Source organism: Ambystoma mexicanum, chromosome 8 (genome assembly GCF_040938575.1).
Source record: "Ambystoma mexicanum isolate Mex_15411 chromosome 8, UKY_AmexF1_1, whole genome shotgun sequence".
Classification (NCBI taxonomy): domain Eukaryota; kingdom Metazoa; phylum Chordata; class Amphibia; order Caudata; family Ambystomatidae; genus Ambystoma; species Ambystoma mexicanum.
This window is the reverse complement of record NC_090929.1, coordinates 326,201,105-326,221,518: the sequence shown is the minus strand read 5'-3', so window position 1 is coordinate 326,221,518 and position 20,414 is coordinate 326,201,105. Positions and strand designations below refer to the sequence as shown.

Here is a 20,414-nt window from a genome sequence, read left to right as displayed (position 1 = left end):
CATCTAGTAATGAGAACATTTAATCAGCAACTGCATTTTCTCAGTGGGAACAGGTGGAGAACAGTTGCATCAATCAATGGGAAATACCATTGCAGAAATCAAATGTTAGTCAGTGAATTTAGTTAAGGTTGGACAGTGCTTTGTTATCTATCCTAGACAACCATCACCTATCACATGAAACATGGCGAGGACAGTCAATGTCAGAATCGGGGGACATAACATGGTCCAGCAATGTTGATCAATACAAATCTGCCAGAGGCAACCATTGCTCATGGTTAAACACAAACCATGTTCAAACTTCGGTAAGTGGGGCCCCCTTGAACCTTGGATAAATAGGAAACATCAATACAAGTATAGAAACAATCTAGTAACAGAATAGTTAGCAATGATGTTTTCATTGACAGTTTTGTTGAATGTTTTTTTTTCTTTCTGTTTTGAATGAAGGTACGAGGTTTGTTGTGCTGTTCTACCCAGTCCTCAGTGCAATGAACATATAATGGTGAAATAATAGTAATACTATATCCTATGGATAAATTATTTCCATACTTGTTTATGTACATACCATGAGCAAAAAAGATTTACCACTCAGAAAATGCCCATGTATATGACTAGGAACGCACACAAAAACCCATTCATTATTGCACGAACGACAAGTATAGTCTTTCATAAGGAAGAAGAAGAAGGTGACCAACCTTTGAATTGGGAAAACCTCAAGGTGAGTTAGTTTGTGCAACAGCAATAATGTTAAGGAGAATTGCCCTGTGCCATTGGGAACAGTCCCTTAAATCTTAGATTTGGGGAAAAGGTGGCAAATCATAGTATAGCACTGGGATACATGTTTAAAAAGAGATCGGATAAGTTGGAGGTTGGAGTGCGAAATTCCAGACAAGAATGTGTAGAAAAATGTTTTGACATCTTAAAAAATGTGCTTACATTGCAAATGTTTTAGCAAGACCCGAGCCTAAAATTCACAAACTCTTTGGACTCAAAAAGATGTTCATGACACAAATGATAAGGGTTAAATATCTCGCTGCTCTCTGGTTCATCTCACCATGTGTACTGCTTCAGGTAGAGAGAGAATCCTCTTCAGACCATTGTCTGTCCCACAAAGGCGTCCAATGGCGAAAGCAGCATTCATACCACACCCTGGAGAAATGAGAAAGTGATTAAAAAATCCATTGATCACTCTCAGAATTTCAAACAGTATTGCAAGAGACCACAAACTCCTGTGCTGATCTCATATCACACACACACACACACCACACACACACACACACACACGAACGCCCATCCTACCATGGCTCTCATAGTTTGAGTCTCCTTATAAGAAGTCATTTATTTTCCCTTAAATATTCAGAAATTAAGAAATGGTTTAAGGAAAAACCAGCAATATTCAATGTACAGTCTCAGCATCTATATTTGTATCTAATAACTCTGATTCTCCGAATGCCATGTTTTATGACCAGAGCGTTCATTGAACAATTTAATGCACTGGGAGCTGTATTCTTGGCCAACAGTTGGACAAATTGGATGTAAGTACAATGGTCCTTAAAATTAGATGCCTAGACTAAAAACAAGGAAACCCCAGTGACACTGAGTTTTGTGGTAATCTGAAGTATGGCTCTATACAATCTAATTAGATTTAACCCTGATTTTGGGCAAGCGAAAGACAGCCAAGATCATGCAGTTGAACCCCAGATGTTACTTTTATGGCAGGGTGATCTGAGCTCATGTTCAACACAGAGGGCTGGGGCTGGAAGCAATGCAAGTGGGTAATGGAGAACAGGATTACATCCTCCATTCCAGCCAATAGTTATGAATATCTTGGATTTAAAGGCTTTCTCTGCAACATGTTCATTTAAGGTATCTGAAAATATCTGTGTCTTTATAGGACAATTAAGGCAATTTACCCTGGCCTATGATAGGCAACTAGTATGCATATATTTGGAAGTGCTTGATTGGATGGCTGGTTGAACAGTAATGTACGGGATGGGAAAGGAATTTGTTTTAGTTGTCCCCCCAGAGAATGGCTTCCTCACGTTTTTGATGAGGGTGCCAAAGAGCACCTGAAGGTTGCTGGATCACAAAATGAAATGAACATTACACATTTGTTCAAGAAATTCAGACTCCAGATAAAACTCTAGTTAGAGCATTTAGCAGTGGTCAATCCAGCAAGAAGGCTAACATTGCTGTGGTTTTGTCAGATTGTTTTCATGAAGGGAAGATTTAATTTGACACAGGCATTGTCCAGAGTAATTCTCTCTATGTTTACGGTGCAAGAGTTGCTGAGAAGACCTGCAGTACTTACAAAATATCTATCTCCCATTGTCTTCAAATCACTCTGCAATGCATACTTCACATCTCTTGCCTGCTTAGGCTAAGCTAACACAGAACATGATTCATGGATTATTTGCGCCGAAAAAAACAGGATTTGTGCGCCATTCTGCCCGCAAATCCCTATTAGTTAAACAGGGATTTGCGGGCAGAATGGCGCACAAATCCCGTTTTTTGTGGCACAAATAATCCATGAATCAGGCCGACAGTGTGTGCCACTTCTCTGCGGCCGCACCTCTTCAACTTCTTAGCGTCGACTACTGCATGTGTGTACGTTTCAGTGTGTTCCTGTCATGATGTGGCTCCAGCGTAGCTTTACACCGCTCCAGGGTGCTTGGCCCAGTCATCAACAATGACTGCACCAACAAGCCTGCACCAAGCTCTGGTACTGCTGCAAACCTCCGGCATAGCCATATCTCATAGCACGTTCTTCTCTGCTCCAAAAAAACTAGTACATTTCATGGCAGCCATCTTGCTGTGTTCCAACTTCATCTGCAAACAATTCTGATAAATCACTCTCCTGAAAAGCTTCTATTAAACCTTCCTATTAAGAAAAGCCCACCAATCATTTCCAGTGTACCATAGCCTTTGCTGCCTTTCAAAGGAAGCTTTAATAGATACTCACTGGGCCACTATCTTGCTATTCCTCTATGACCTTTTGCTTGCACCATATAGCTCCTGTATCCAGTTTCTTGCTGGTAATTGTTTCATACTCAAGACTTGTGTTTCTGATATTGATGCTCTGCTTCCTGATCCATGTGACATACTGCAAGGAGGGGCCAGCCTTCACAACATTTATTCTTGGCCTACATTCTGCCTTATTTCTCTTTTTCTGAAATCTGACCTTTCATCTCTGGTTTCTGCTTACGGCTCTTATGTAGACCATGAAGTCTCTCTATACTAAGAGTAAAGGTTCCGAAAAGAAACATACACCCAACGTTTTATCCAGCGAAACAGCAAGATGCCCAGCACAAATGCACAGAAAAATCATCCCATTAGATTCTCACTGGTCATAGATTGTCAAGCTTGGTTCACTAAAACCCCCAAACTAGTCTAATAAGAGCTAGACCTTAAGAGTACATGCAGGAGTAATGTTCTCCAGATCATTAAGAGCTTTCTACCTGAGAAAGTCGATAAGACAAAAACCCCTTTTAATTTTTGCTGTGCAGGAAATTCAAATAACGCAATAATGTTTGACAATACAATGAGGGAAAAAGACATTAGAAATTCCACTGCGACTTTCAGATTCCTGCTGGGATCTGGGAAAATAAAATACTATGTACAGTCACTAGGCATAGTAAACAAAATAAAGCCATTAATTCAGATGCTGTGTTCAACAGAAAAGCAATGCTGTCAATTGGATGGCAGTCTATTGCAACTCTGCTATATGAGAGTGTATGTCTATACAGGTGAGAGCAACATCAGTGTGCATGAGAAACACCTCCAAATGTACTCAGATGAGGGGTTATGGGAAACAGTCTTGTACTGTTTTGTTCCCAGTAATTCTTATATGACCCTAGATTCCTGTGGGCTTCTTAAAGAACAAACAAGGGAATCATCTGGTGAACAGTGAGAACACTATATTCTAGTATTTTCACATAACAGTATAACAAGCTGGTATACCTTCTTTTGTGAATTTAGTACAGCAACTTTCTGGTGAGTACATGTTCTTTCAGCTCCTGTTTGTTTAGAGGGACTCATTTGGATTTCTTTAGGATTCTAATTAATTCGCTATAGTATTCCTGTATGAATTATATTAAACAGCAGGCCACTCAGAGATGATGTACTTGCCATCAGTCGGATCAATGAGTTACGTATTCACTGCTGAGGCCTGTGGTGAACCTGCAGGTCAAGGTTTTGAGCCTTGCCAGTCCTGACTCAGCCTTTGTTCCTTTCTGAAGTACATCAATAGCATGACAATACATTGTATAATAGTAACCACCTATTTAGAGAGCACTATATCATAAATAAGATATCCTTGTTCTATGCCAGCAGAATATTGAGCTTCCTACATGTTTTGTACAAGAATCTTTTTAGCTGTCCGATAGGTAACTCTATTCCATTCTCCAGTTACTCTTATGTTAATCACTTCCCCCTTTTGATTATGTGCCACCCTTTTCTGTCTTATTTGCTCTATCGCATTGGCCCTGCACATATTTACACATCATTTGCCTGGTTGTTTTTATCACATTAAACTGGAATACAAATTACAAATGATACTTGAAACACTTATACAACATTATCTTATTTCCTGATTATTCTCTACCTCTCAGTTTCCTGGTACAATTTATTATGCCGGTTAACCCTTTCTGTAGAAAGCCTTCCAATGGACTGCTTCACTCACCTGCTTCATCCACTTTTAGGGAAGCAATCAGCTTTTTCAGTGTGACGTCAGAGGTGGCATGGCTCAGGAGCTTGGCACACCCTTCGTGGCATAGGGAGATCCGTGCCAGTACCAAGGCAGAGTTGCTGGCTGTCCATTCATTGGAAGAATCTAGCAGGAGTGTGATGTTCTCAATGATCTCATCGCCTTGGGGATCTTTAAGGAGCCACTGTTGGCCCATACTCGTCTCGGCCTACGAAGGGGAGAAGGCACTGTGGCTTTAAAGGTATCTTATTTCACATTGCTAAATTCTTTAGAAAATAAATACCTACAGCTTGCTCATCTTAAATAATTAGAACAGTGACACTTTAAAGACCATCTCTAGGAACATATCAAGCACAGCCAGCTTCTACTAGCAACATTTTAAGTGCGGCCCACAACCATTTCTAGGAGCATTTGATGGAAAGTTAACAAAAATCACTGCGATCCTCCTTGGGGTAATATCATTCACTAGGGACATTTCAAGGACTGCCGACAACTAAGACTGAGAACACGTCAAGTATGTTACCATCAATGCTTGCCACTAAAAACAATGCAAGAATTAACTTTCGTGACTATGTACATAGCCAGGGCAGTCATGAACAATCACTAGGTCTATTCTAAGGACAGCCAACACTTATCAAGACGAATATTCACCTATTGTCTTGCCAGAGACATACACAGGCAGTGTTAGAATCTCCCTCTTGCAGAGAGTCCTGGGAGCTAAGTTGCACAGTGCGGGAAGACACTGTATTGTTCATGAGAAATAAGTGAGTGAAAAGGGATGCAAGAAATTCCCTGACTCTGGTGTATTCCTGAATAGCTGGAAGAGGGAGCTAGCAAGACCAGAAACCTAGTCCTGCTTCAGAGTATGGCTGGTGGGTCCAGCAAGTGCCAACAACCTTCAAAGGAGACTTCACGTAGCGGGATTAGAGTCTGTCAGGTGCTTCCTAAGACCAGGATAGATCTGGAAATATATCGTTAACCTAAGAATTTGTATCTGGTTAGGGATTCAACCCGTTTCAGCCCTGGCAGTTTTCTGCATGAGTATCTACACAAATTCAAAAATGTCCTAACACGGGATACCCAGTATCAACCAGTTTGAGTGATATAGGCATTTCAAAAGTAAAAACTCAAGAGGCGAGACTAGAAATGAATATTATAGGCTGTGTTGTGAATCTTTCATTTACATGGGGCCACAAACCCCCCCACATGGGCATTTGTGAGGTGCCCATATTAACACGGCGGGTACCTGTTATGTTTAGAGTTTTGAGTAAACACTTCTTGCCACAGAATTTTCCTCATTTGCACGGTGAAGTGCAAAAGGGGAGTGTGAAATGGTAGTGTACATGCTTATATGCCATCCTTTTGCACTACACCATGCAAAATGGGTAAACACTGTCTGTCATGTGTGCATGGCAGGCATTACAATGGATTCCTATAGAATCTGGCTGCTTTTTGCTGGTGTATAAAGCAGGTGAATTCATAGGAATCCACACCATTTGCACCAGCATGAAAATACAAGCTGGCGCAAATGCCGTAGTAGTTGCATGGCGAAGTGGAAGTGCGAGGCCGAGTTGTAACTTATGAACCTTGCCGCCTCTCCACCATGCGAAAGGTTGAAAATGAGCTGCATCGTTAATTGAATGTGTAAAATCTTACACAGGACTTTTACGTATTCTATTAACCGCACGGCTCAAGGGAAATGAGCCCCCCCAGACTTGCCAGTGAGCTGTGTGCATCATGTACTTCCTTTGGGCCAAGTGCTGTGACCAATTTCATGAACAATATATAACCTACAAAAGACACGCAGAAAATAATGTTGGCGATCATACCGGCTCACTGACTCCAAGTTCCAGCTCCCATAGCAAGAAGGTGGCAAATGCGGGGCTTCCTGACCCTTTGAACCGCCTACTTGCAGGGGGATAAAGGACTTCTGCCAGAGCTGAAGCAGTGCTTGTTCCAAATCATGTTGGCCATCATACCGGCTCACTGACTCCAAGTTCCAGCTCCCATTGCAAGAGGGCTCTACTGCAGGGCTTCCTGACCTTTTGAACCACCTACTTTCAGGGGGATAAAAGACTCCTGCCAGCACGCAAAGCGCATCGCCGTCAGGTGGTGAGTTGTTAAGACATGGCAACAACCGAGCAGCCGAATCGCATCGTTGCTTCTTCTCGACTAGAGACCCTATTGTGGACGAAGACTATGGGGTAAGAAATTATGCTTTGCAAGATATATCAGAGTGCACCTAACAATTAATGCACCCAAGAAGCTGCCCCCTTAAAGCTATTGAGGCTCCCTCCACTGCCTTTAAGGAGACCGCCCCCCTACAAAAATGAGGAAATTCTTTCCTCTCAGAGATGATTCCATGTTAGATGCATCAGACTCACTACAGCATGAAATATCATCATTGCTTGCTTGCTCATGCTCTGAACCTACAGAACATGTACTACACTCTCTCTCAACGTTACCAGCCGATGCATGTACAACAGACTGCAATGTTCCTAATCTTCCTTTATAGTCATATTTGCCCTCTTTTAACAGCAATGAAGTCACAACCTCTTCCTCAGGGCAAATACAAATTCTTTCCACTCTCCACACAGACTACTTCTGAGAGTACCTGCCTTAAAGACTGGGCAATCGTTTTTGAGCCAATCGACATACCTTTATGATATGATATGATATGGCAATTATAACACGCCTCCACACAAGTGTCACTGGAAGTCAACACTTTCATTTCTTCTACTCCTCTACTACTACCACCGCATATGACGCTTCCTCTTGTGGAAGACCCACTAGAGGATGCCCAGGAGGAAGTCTATTTGTCTACCCCTGTCCACGACAATCAAGAACAAGACAGTGGGCCTCATTACGAGTTTGGAGGTAGCCATGCCCTTCATAAGGGCATGGCTACCCCCAAACCTGGGTCCGGGTTCCGCAAAAGGGGACTTACCGGGCCATTCCGACCTTGGAGGGCCCAATAATTCCCTATCGCGGGACCCAGAGCCGGTACGTCCCCATTCCCATTTGAGCCCCCATAGGGCTCAATGGGAATGGGGAGGATGGGAGCAGCGGTACTGGTCACAACAGTACCGTTGCTACCATCCTGGTCTGCTTGCGGGTGCCGCTCTGCACGCCTGGTCTGACCAGCCATCCAGAGTGGCACCTGCGAGCAAATTCGTAATGTTGCAGCATGGCAACAACGGTGCCGGTAGCACTACCGGCGCCGTTATTGCCTTACCAAAACTGTCATAATGAGGCCCAGTATCTCTTCCACTAACCAATCTGGCCATAGCTAGGCCAATTATTAATGTAAACTTGTCCCTAGATAAAAGAGCTCCTCCAGTAAATGCATAGATGACAAATCTCATATATTCAAATTACGATTATTTATATTCTCATCAAGGAATTCTTATGCTCACAATATCAAAGTCAAGGTGTGTTAGTAAAGTGTGACATTTGCATAGACTCAATGCTGTAGCAACTGTATGGCCATCAGTTTCGCCCACACCTTGACATTGATATTGTGAACATTTGAATTCCTTGATGATACTATAAATTATCTAAAAGGAATATATGAGTATTGTCATCTATGTATTTTTCTGGAGTAACGCTTTTATCTAGGGAAAAGAATCAGTTTATTTATAAATAAGGCTTTTGGTTGTAGGCCTATTCCCTAGTTTTGCATAATTAAATATCTGAACTTGTGCAATAGTTTTGATGATTTGTGTACCCGGATGGACTCCTTGGATAAATGTGTAGGGAATTATCATGTGATCAAAATGGATAAGCTAAGCCAAACTGACCCTTTAATCCCTCACATCAGCATCCAGGTCATTTGAATAGCCATGGCCAGTTACCATCTCCATCCGGGATAAGCGACTGGCCCTTACAAACCATACAGTTAACATGTGATGACTTGGTTCCTGTTAATGGCTCTCATTCAATGGTTGAGCCTTTTGTCCCTCCCGTGGAAGTAGGTGAGATGTCTGGAGGTGTTATTCCTCTACCATTGGCAGATGTAAAGATGTCCAATCCAGGCCCAATTGATGTGGGTCGGCCTGTGAAAGGCCATACTTTCTCATCCATTTCGAAAAACTTTAGAGTAAGGAAATTATCAATGCCGGTACTCAGGGACAAGACTCTATGAGATTCTGTCATGGATGGCAGGAATTTTATTATTACCAGTTTAGAGAAGCCATGTGGGAAAGAACCGAGAGAGGCACTTGGGAATAAAGTTTTGGCTTGACTCCGTCAAAGAACTGGACCGGGAGTGGTTAGCAGTTCAGAGTTGGAAACATTACACAGGCTGGAGATTGATGTGTGGTGCACTCAGGAAACCAGGGATTGTGCTTTGGTAGGATGTGGGGCCAGCAACCTGCCAAGTTTCCTTAGTATCTGCAAGTATCTTCCTAAGGGCTTGTTGAACCTAAAACTCATAGTGGACTAGCTTTTGGGCTATGAACTCCATGTTAAGAATGTTTGTACTGAAATTCCATGTCAAGACGGAGGCGAGCATTAAGCTTTCATCTTCTTTATTTTCTACTCTCCAGCAGTTTCAACAAATATAACTTTGTAAACTTTCAATTTAAATCTTTTCTTTTTTTAATTTTTTTTTTCAAACAAGCTTCAAATCCCATCAATCCTGTAGTCCCCTAGTCTCTGGCCATGTGACCTAGTCCTTCCTGTTCCTCTGTCCTCCCTCTTCTTTTCCTGCTCTCCACAAGATAAGTACCAGTTTATCTTAGCTGTGTAACATTCGCTTAACAGAACATGTTTTATGTCATTAACGTATATGGAATTGTACACTTTAGAAGCGCGAGTACGCAGCCCCCACCCTTGGAAGGGTGGAGCTCTACACAGGCGGGAAACTTCCTGCGGACCGAGCTGAGGAACAACCCCCACCTCTCACGAAGGCGGCCACGCGCAGCGAATACGCCAATAGGAGTGCGCTTAGCAACGAACGCCTCCTGCGCGGGGGCGGGGCTTTAGACAGCGGAGCCACACGATTATAGAGTATTACCAGTCAGAATCTGAAAGATATATCCTGCAAACATACATGCTCTATAAGGAAGGTGCAGCCTCGAGCAAAGTGAATCAGTGGATGCGCCACTACACCTAGACAGGTATTGATTCAGGCACCGGCCAGCCCAATGTCAAACTTCGAGTGGAGCAAAGAGGAGCAAGAGGCAGTCTACCAAGAAGACCTAGCCTATAGCTTCAAAGAAGTGCTGGGAGATTCACTGACAGAGGCAATGGCCCAAGGAGTGCCACCTTTACAAGAAAGGCTAGATACCATAGAGCTATTCCTGAGCCAGAAGGAAGAACGCACCAAGCAGGAAGAAAGCGCGTCCACAAGGGCAACGTTTAACGACCCTAAGGGGTGTAACAGGCCCGGAAGAGCAAAGACTCTTCTGACCCCCCGGGCCAACCGACAGGGGCGAGTACAGGAGCCCCAGAGGCTACGGACTCGTTCCTCAGACTAAAGGAAGCGTTCATGAAAGATTCCCAGGTGCTGAGCCTCCGGACCCCCTACCCAGCGGAAGACAATATGGGTTGTACAGAGGAGGAACCCCCAGAAGGCTTCCCAGATGAGGAACAGCCGATATCCGCCACATCTACTCAAGTGGATGCAGATAATGAAGGGGATGAGGGGAGCCAGCCTCCGCCTAAGAAAAGGCAACGAAAACTCCACCACCTAGAAGAAGATGAAACGGCGGATATGTTCCAACCGGAAGAGATCAGAAATCCGAGATCCTAGGAGTGGGTACCATCGCCGAGAGTGGTGAAATACATGACGCAGAGATTGAGGAAAGCTCTCAAAAAAGAGGTCAGACAAAGACTGAGGGCTGAATGTCCAAGACCAGACCTGCCAGACAAAGTCACGGAAGCCCCGGAATTGGACCCTAAAATGTTGTCATTCGTCTCCAAATTGAACAGAGACTCGAGGAACGGCATAGACCGCTCCTGGAGAAACTGCCAAGAAAAACTCCTCGACCTAGAAGGCCCTCTAGCTAAGATCATGGACCTAGTCGAATGAGCCAGAGATGCAGGCGAGGAGGTAGACCCAGGAGTCCTAGCGAACTGGGCCCAACGGGCCGTATGTATACTAGGAAACGCAAACTGTGTGATTTCATCGGAGCGCAGGAGAGGCCTCCTTTTTAAAATTGACCGTAAACTAGGAGATCTATCATCATACGAAGCCGGCGAGGCAGCTCAGGGCCTGTTGTTCGGAGAGACATTTGGTAAGGAGATGGGGAGGTTCGTAGGGACCTACACCTCCCTGGAGAAAGCACAGGCTTCGATGAAGAAGATTTTCCCAGGGAGAGTTTTTGGCTGGACCGGTCGCTACAGAGGTCGCTCGACCGGTCGATACCAAGCATCTAGAAGGCCTCTGAACAACAGAAACCAATACTGGGAATCCAGGCAGCCTGATACCTTTTTTCCCCCAAGAGGCCACTTCCCTAGAGGAAGACGAGGCAGAGGACAGGGAAGAGGACAAAACTTCCCCACAGGTGAGAAATTTTACATATCCGCCAGTAGGGGGGAGGACAACTATATTCTGGGAAAACTGGCGCTCGCTTTCCAGCGACGCTTGGGTCCTTCAAACAGTGAAAGGCATGTGTATAGAATTCACAGAGACTCCCGTCAGGACCAAGCGCCGCGCCCTGTAGTCACGACACTGACCGAGAAAGAGCTGCTAGACAAAGAATTGCGAAGCCTAGCAGAGAAACGGGCGATCGAACCATGCATAACGCCGCCAAGATTTGTGAGCAACATGTTCCTGGTTCACTGAAAAGACAAAGTGAGACCAGTGATAAATCTAAGACACATGAACAGCTGGGTGGCCTACAACCACTTCAAAATGGAAGGAATCCACCAGCTCAGAGATACGCTTAGACCGAACGACTGGCTGGCGAGGATAGACTTGAAAGACGCTTATCTTACGATTCCTGTACAGAGGGATTTCCGTCCATTCCTAGCATTCGACTGGGATGGGCAATTATGTCAGTTCGCAACAATGCCATTCGGGCTCTCCTCGGCGCCATGGGCATTCACAAAAGTGATGAAGCCGGTAGCCGCAGCGATCAGAGGAAAAGGAATTTGCATGATTATATATCTAGACGACATCCTACTGATGGCCGACAGCAGAGAGACCCTAGTCTACCAGACTGACTGGGTAGTATACCTCTTAACCTCGGTTTCCTAGTGAACCGGGAGAAGTCGGAGATGACTCCGGCGAGGAGGATAGAATTCCTGGGGTTTGTTATAAACACCAGGTCGGCGCCATTGGAACTCCCAAACAAAAAGATCAGAGACATAAAGAGAGAAATAAGAGCATGTCTCAGCAAAACGAGTATATCACTCCGCACCATAGCGAGAGTAGTATGCTTATAAGCGGCATCAATACAAGCAATTTTCCCAGGGCCATTACACTACCGAGCCCTTCAGAGGCTGAAGATACGACATCTTCAACACGGCCTACACTACCACCAACTGGTATTCTTAGATCAAGAGTCCAAGACAGAGTTGGAATGGTGGTTATCGAACATGGAGGCCTGGAACGGGAGGGCCATCTTTGGCGACCGCCCAGACCTGATAATAGAATCAGGAGCCAGCAGAGCAGGCAGGGGAGCCCGTTGCGGGGATCTCCAGACAAGAGGGAGATGGAGCGCATCGGAACTCCAATTACACATAAACTGCCTAGAGTTACTAGCCGGATCCTTTGCGATCAGGGCATTTACGAAAGGGACAGTGAACTCCTGTATTCTGCTAAAAATGGACAACATGTCGGCAGTCAAATACATCAACCATTTAGGAGGAACAAGATCCAAATTACTGGCGGGAATAACCAAGGATTTCTGGCATTCCTGTCTAGAATCAGGGATCTCAGTGGTAGCTGAATGCTTACCAGGTTTGTTGAATGCAGTAGCGGACTGGAACTCCAGACATCTCTCAGACTCCAGCGACTGGAAGCTGGACAGCATGATTTTTCAGAAACTGGAAAAGATCTCGGGCCCAATATACACAGATCTGTTTGCGTCCAGGCTGAACGCTCAGAAAGAGAGGTTCTTCAGTAGGAGATTGGACCCAGCGGCAGCCGGAGTGGACACTTTCCTACAAGATTGGAGGGAGCAGACACTTTACGCTTTTCCCCCATTCATAATGATGAACCGAGTACTAGCAAAGGTACGCAGAGAGACAGCGAACCTGATAGTAGGGGCTCCGATCTGGAAATCTCAAGTATGGTTCCCAGCACTCATGGAACTATTGGTAGATTACCCGAGAATCTTGCCCCAAGGAGAACGCCTCCTCACGGACCCAGCTGGGTCATCTGACCCTCCGAGAGTGAAGGCGACACTGCCATTGGTGGCGTGCAGGATAGCAGGAGACGCTGGAATCTCCCGGGCATTTCGTCACAAGCTGCAAGCCTCATCGCCGAGTCATGGGCTCCATCAACTCGAAGGAGCTACGACGCAGCTTGTAACAAGTGGTCGACGTGGTGCAGAAGGAAAAATATTCATCCCGTTTCTGCCCCTCTAGTGGAGATCTTGAATTTCCTAGCGGAACTCCTCCAGGACGGCAAGGCATACAGAACAATAGGGGTATACAGATCTGCGATCTCAGCAGGTCACCTACCCGTGGAAGGAGTACCGGTGGGAGAGAACGTAGCAGTAATACGGCTACTAAGAGGAATAAAATTCAGGAAACCACCGCAGCCGAGATATGAATCTTTATGGGACGTAGCGGTTGTATTGAAACTATTTGCGGACTGGCCCGATAACAAGTATCTGTCCCTAGGACAGCTGTCCGAAAAACTGGCCATGCTATTATGCATGGTGTCATGCAGGAGAGTAGCAGACGTGAGAGTCTTAGAAGTGAATAGGAGAACGTACAGACCGGAAGGCGTGACGTTCAGCTTAGCTAGAAGAACTAAAACTGATTCTAGTACTATCACGTACCCGTACATGCAAGAGCCCCCGAAATGATGCGTAGCGGCATGTATAAAGGAATACGAAAATAAAACAGCCGAACTAAGACCGGCAGGGACAACTCAGTTATTAATTGCGTGCAGAAAGCCACACAGAGGAGTAGCAACAGCCACCATAGCACAGTGTGTCAGAAACATCATGAGTTTAGCAGGCGTAGACATGACACGATTCGGGCACACTCCGTTAGAGGAGCGATGGCCTCGAAAGCACTAGGACTACGCGCAACATTACAAGACATCATGAAAGCCGCAGACTGGGCTAGTGATACGACATTCAGAACGTTTTACTACCGACCTATTAATGCAATGGCAGGAGTAGTAGTAAGAAGCTTTGAACAAGCTTAATGCTCGCCTCCGTCTTGACATAGAATGAAGATTCCCCCTGCTAATAGCGCAGGGAGCTCTTGATTCTATTAAAGACAAGGAGGCAAGCATTAAATTCCCATCCCGAATACACAATGAATGCAATGATGAAATAAACGATGTGAAGTACTGTTGATAATTAACATGGCTATTTCTTCCAGAATAGGGTGTGTATTCCCGCCCTAACATACACAATTTTCTTTCTTATTGACTTTAGGGGATGAGCAAAAGAACAGCTGAAAGCCCTAATCAGATCAGGTCGCCTGGAACGGACTTGCAAGTTCGTATGTGAGAGATCAAGCCAGTACAAAGCAGGAAGTTCAGCACAAGTTCAGCAGTTGAGTGCGCAGTTAAAGAGAGATGACAGTTCAAGCAGTCAAAGAAGAGGAAGGACAGAGGAACAGGAAGGATAGGTCACATGGCTAGAGACTAAGGGACTACAGGATTGACTGGATTTGAAGTTTGTTTGAAAAAATAAATGAAAAAAAAATAAAAGAAAAGATTTAAATTGAAAGTTTACAAAGTTATATTTGTTCAAACTGCTGGAGAGTAGGGAATAAAGAAGATGAAAGCTTAATGCTCGCCTCCTTGTCTTTAATAGAATCAAGAGCTCCCTGCGCTATTAGCAGGGGGAATCTTCATTAATTTCGACTGAGTTTTACTTACTGTGTTCTATCTGATTGTGTATTGTATGTTATTCTATGTTGTAAATTGTCTTTGGTTATAGTGCTCTGATGCCTGTGGGCTACAGTGCTTTATAAATAAATAAATTAATTAAACAATGGCACAAGGACTGGTCAGGGTCCTTCTGAATGGGAGCCAGAGATTAATGATGACGAACGGTACTGGCAATGGCAACCTAAGGTGCTTCAACCTCATTTCGTGCAGAGACCCTAATCATTGTTTTACAATTTGCTCATGGAACACTTGAGGCAAATCAGAGGACTGACTATTTGAAAACATTGGACGGACGATTGGAAAACATTGAATTATTTTCTCTTGTGGCCTTGCAGGAGACGTGGATGGTGGACAACATTCATATTGATGGAAGACATACTTTACATTGTCCTGCCATTAGTGGCTTGAGGAGCAGGCCAAAAGGCAGATTGTTAACACCAGTCCACAACTCCTTTGGTACTAGAAACATGGAACCTAGCACTGATAGTGTATTGGCTGGGCTTCTCAATTGTAACAAGAAACATGACATGAATAACACCATTATCATTAGAAATGTATATGATCGACCTAGCTTTGCGCTACAACATAGGAATTTGGAAACTGGAAGCACTAATTCTTAAAGCTTCTGAGACCATGCCTCTCATACTCTGTGGTAACTTTAATACAAACATTTCTTCTTCTACTGAGGTGTTTCTTTCTAACTTAGCTTCTTCTTCTATTAGGAACACTGCATCTAATCAGAAAGGTGTCTCATCATGGGCTAACCTATTATATCAATTTAATCTCAAAATGCTTAATGGCCATTGTCACAGGGACTCTCCGAGGGGTTATACTAGAGTGAGTGGCAAGAGTGCTTCAATCATTGATTATATTTGTATTAACCTTATAGTACATCCTTGATTGATAGGCATGGCTATTGTCTCTAGAGAAGAGAGTGGTCGCGTTCCCTTATGTGCGTCTCTTAAAATGGATACCAAACTCCCAAAATATGACACCATCAGTATATTCACTATTAATTCTGGACATAACCAAGTAAAATGGAACCCTTCCAATTTGTTCAAAGCAAAGTAAGGCGCTAGTGATGTCCTTGGTGATTATACACTCTGTGACTTGAAGCGTGGCACAAGAGAACATTACTACTCAGAGTAAAGCACTGTTGATGAAGTATGAGGCAGCAAGCTCTGAAATCACTTCACAGGCTCACACTCCTAGAAGCAATAAGAGACCCAGAGATGTGTATCATATTAGACGTGTAAAGGGGCGTAAACATGACAGTACAATACAACTGACCAAAAAACAATGAAGTCGAGATCTGAAAATCATTGGAGGAGCTACAGGAACAGCAGGCCCGACAACACATGTAATTCTCTACTTAAATAAAATCCTGCACTTTGGACTGAGTCACTTCATGTCCTCTTAACAAACAGTCATACTGGATTACACCCCACCTCAGGACTGATAGTAACACCGTTCCCACAGATTGCTAGCAATGCTCGGCGTCCCTTCTAAAGTATTTGCTAGAGTCTTACTTAATGTATTAACTTCCTGGATTGATTTAAGTAATATTATTCCTTACAACCAGACAGACTTCCGCAAGAAATCCTGTACTTTGTTAAAGGTTACTTACTACATATCTTACAAATAATGATTTGCTATTGTTCATGAATGTATAAATTCTTAACTTAATTAAAATTATTTAAACTAGAAATCCTGTACATTACACAATCTATTAGCACTAGTTACTCTAGTCGAAAATGCTTGGATCTCTCTCTCCCAACCAATGTATGTAGGCTTTATCGACTTCAGTGCCGCCTTCGACACTGTCCTCCGAGATCATTTGTGGTGCAAACTTGCAGCATGGAACATCCTGGCTGACTTATTGTCTATGATTATTCATCTTCATACAAACACTCGGGTTAGGTCTGATTGGATAGATTGCGCGGGGTTACCTAATGGATCCCTATGTATAAGGGAGTTACGCAAGGCTGCATTTTAGCACCCACACTTATTAACTTATATCTGTTGGTCTTCCAAACGAAACCTCGCTACTGATTTTCATCCCCTAAAATGTGGGACCGATTTGATCTCTTGGCTTGGATACGCAGATGACTTGCTCATTCAGGATCACACCCCTGGAGGCCTACAAGCACAGTTAAATGTGCTTAGTACTCATTCGGCACAAAATGGCGTAAACATGTATATTGAAAAAACTAAAATGATGCCCTTTACTCCCAGTCATGCTAAGATTAACCTATTTTTTTGGACTCTCAATAATAACAAAGTAGAGCAGGTGGATACGTATAAGTATTTGGAAGTTATCATAGATGACAAGCTAAATTGGTCTGCCCAAATGGTGGTGGTGTGTTTCAAGACAGCTGAGCAAATTGGTGCACTTAATAACTTTGCATATAAGAATGGAGAACACACACTGCATGCAATAACTACAATATACCATGGCAGAATATTGCCATACATCCCTTATGATGCGGAAATGTGGGCGTGTAAACATAGTCTCAAATTAAGTAAACTTGAAAGTAAATCTCCACGGTCATTACTTCGACTCCCCTTATCTACATCTATAGATTACATTCTGCTCGTATTCGATCTTCATAATATAAATTCAACACTAATTATGAAGAGATTGATGTTGTATTGGAGATGTACCTGGTCGGACACAGCAACACTGCTCTGGCATCTGGTCCATGCCTTTACATACACAAAGCCGCTCCTGCGTACCAGCTGTATTAGTTACATCTATGACATTGTTGCATCTTGGTCGACACAGATAACTACTCAGACCGTGTCCCCTCCTTTTCCTAGATATATAAGCCTAGTAAAAGCGATCTTGACATCATACGATAGCGACTGTACCACGATCAGACACACTACAAAAATGAATAGCGGACCATATATTAAATATATCCAGCCACGCGTCGACCTTCCTGCTTACATAAAGGCCTTTCCAATAAACTACACTGCTCGGATGTACCTACAAATAAAATTCAATTTGGTAAACTCTCTTGGGATAATGGGAGTGAGATTGTGGGTCTCATTACACGGAAGGCGGTAAGGGTTAACGGTCACCGGTAATGGTACCGCTGACCGTTAACCCTTACCGCCTTACTACGAGGTCCCTTAGTGGGTTGGTACTTTAACGCCTGCTTTTAGCAGGCGTTAAAAACCAACCCGCTAAGGGACCTTGGTGCTAATTAGGACACCGCAAATTTGCGGTACCGTAATTAGCACCTTCCCCATTCCCATTATGCCCTATGGGGCAAAAATGGGAATGGGGAAGGGCAATGGTGGAAGGGGGAGTTACTGCCCCGCCAACCTTGGAATAGGGCGGTAATTCCCCTTTCCACCAAGGCGGTGCCGGTATTTTACCGGCATGGACCAAGGTGCTATTAGCACCGCCTACCGTGTAATGAGGCCCTGTATATCCCTCGCTTACAGAGAGTAGATTGTTCAGTGAGGAAACCATGTAAACAATTAAACATCTATTAGCTATGTGCACTAGTCCTCTCCATTTACGTCATACTTTCCTTAGGGCTTACATCCACGAAGCAACCAGTCTTACCCCCACTATAATATGGAAATGTTTTATGTATGGCAATGACAACAATTTGATATTTTACTTTAGAACATTTTGTGATTGTGTGCTTGAGATTTTAGACAAACTTTGTAATTAGCTTAAAGAATCGAACTATCTATGCTATATTTATTACAAAGAGACACTAGCTTTTAGAGGATTACTGATAGATGTGAGTGTTGTTCTTGTCAACTTGCACTCACATTGCTATTTGTTTATCTGCTTTTATTTTGATTTATCCGTGTCTGTATATAAAGTCTAATACGGACTAAAGTTTACTAATAAAAAACATATGTGGTGGAACATAATAATTAGACAGCAGAAATAAACAAAAGCTTTGTAGAAGATCAAAAGAGCATATGGTTGATCAATCCCATTTTGTACAAATAAACTTCCCAAGCAATGATCAAAACAATCTCAAAATATCAGCCATTTCGACCAAACTTATGGGAGTCAAAACATTTTTTACAAACAAAAACATAACATGTGTATGTTGGGATCAAGATATTAGGCTACTTCTCACGCCTTCTGCATAGTTAAGGACAACCCTTCCCTGGAGCAACTGTGCCCGATTTGGAATAAACACAGGTGCAGAGCGGCCATTGTCCAAGAACGCAGGCTGGACGGACAAGTGCCAAGTAGAAAACTCATCCCGCCAATAGGCATCAGTCTGTCCGTTCACAAGGACCACTGCCAAGAAGATCAGATGAACAGCAGCACAATGCCAACCATTGAGCCAAGAAAAAAGAGCAGTAGTAGTGAGGAGTCGTCCTTCCAGCAAAAACAAAAGATGATGGCTGGAAGGCTTTCATTCAATCATAACCACAGACACTGCTCTGGGCAACCTTTCAGGTCATTGTTTTTCAGCCTGTCAAGCCTAATGCAGAAGGGGAAACACCATTTTCAGATCAGGCTTGGTACTGTCCCAAATGAGGGAGTCCAGCCTGAACTGCTAGGTCACATCTTTTGCATCATACGACAAGCCACCCAAGTTATGTTTTAGCTTCATTGAGCATCATCGGTGAGGTGTAACTTTGGTCTCTAGACCCAGTCGGCTGGTGTCTCATAAGTGGACCTACATGTCCCACACTGCATGATTAAAACAAAACCAAAAGATTGTGACTGGAAGGTATTAATCCTTCAAAACTACAGCCACAGCTCTAGGCAACCTTCCAGACCATCGTTTTTTCAATCTGCCAAGCCGTTAGAGAAGAGGAAAGACCATAAGCAAATCAGGCTTGGTCCCGCGCCAAAAGGGGCAGTCCAGCCTGAATTGCTGGGTCACATCAATTCTGCAGGAGACTACTGGTATTTAGTGTTAATGTCTCGTCCTTGCTGTTGCTGAGAGGCATCAAGCTTGACATCCACCAAAACTCATGGGCTTGGCCTGTCCTTGATTATCCATGGCTTTGCTCCTCACAACTGCATTACAAAGCACTTCTGACACACAAGTCACACACCAACCATAACTCCTTCTTTTCTGCTCTATTGGCCTTTTCTTACAGACCCAGTTCCACCGGCCACAACACTTGACCATGGTCATGGAAGAAAGACTCTGAATACATGATCTGCTTGTTCTTATGTAGGGTTCTTTACTACAGTTCATACATTTCTTGATCCTGGTGAATGCATAATTGTGAAGTCCTACTGAGGAAAAAGCTAAGGTCTACTGGAATGACTAATGATTTGACATTAGATCTGTCATAGTACCTTTAGACTGCTATGAACAGTAACATTTCCATACTGCACATTTTTCATTCATTGGCAACCCTCTCTCAATAAATGAGCACATCAGCTCACTAGGAGATAAGATACGAGAAAGATAAAAAAAACAGGATGCTCTAATGAACATATTTTGTGAATTGCATTGAAAACCACTTATAGCTCTATCAAGCTTATAATCCGGCAACAAATCATCTATAAGTAATGAGATGTCTCAGAACTGAGCAAGAGGAAAATGCTATTTTCAAAACTAGAAAGGAATGTTCAGTACGACCATCCCACTTTAACCCTTACACCAAACCTACTGCTTGAGCAACAAAGAAATATTGGAAGTCAAATGGAATAATTATGGCTAAAACTGCCTACGGAACATA

The 20,414-nt window shown here is 43.6% G+C and overlaps 1 protein-coding gene across 2 annotated transcripts in view; it reads right to left on the bottom strand.

The window, feature by feature from the left end:
- The window catches only part of LOC138471886 (uncharacterized), a 302,508-nt gene that overhangs the window by 166,543 nt on the left and 115,551 nt on the right, over positions 1-20,414 (bottom strand). For both annotated transcript variants that reach the window (XM_069609746.1, XM_069609747.1), the window contains exons 3-4: positions 4,679-4,910; positions 1,052-1,146 (exon numbers count right to left, since the gene is read on the bottom strand). In XM_069609746.1, the coding sequence (XP_069465847.1) occupies positions 1,052-1,146; positions 4,679-4,910 (327 nt within the window). The remainder of the gene's footprint in view (positions 1-1,051; positions 1,147-4,678; positions 4,911-20,414) is intronic.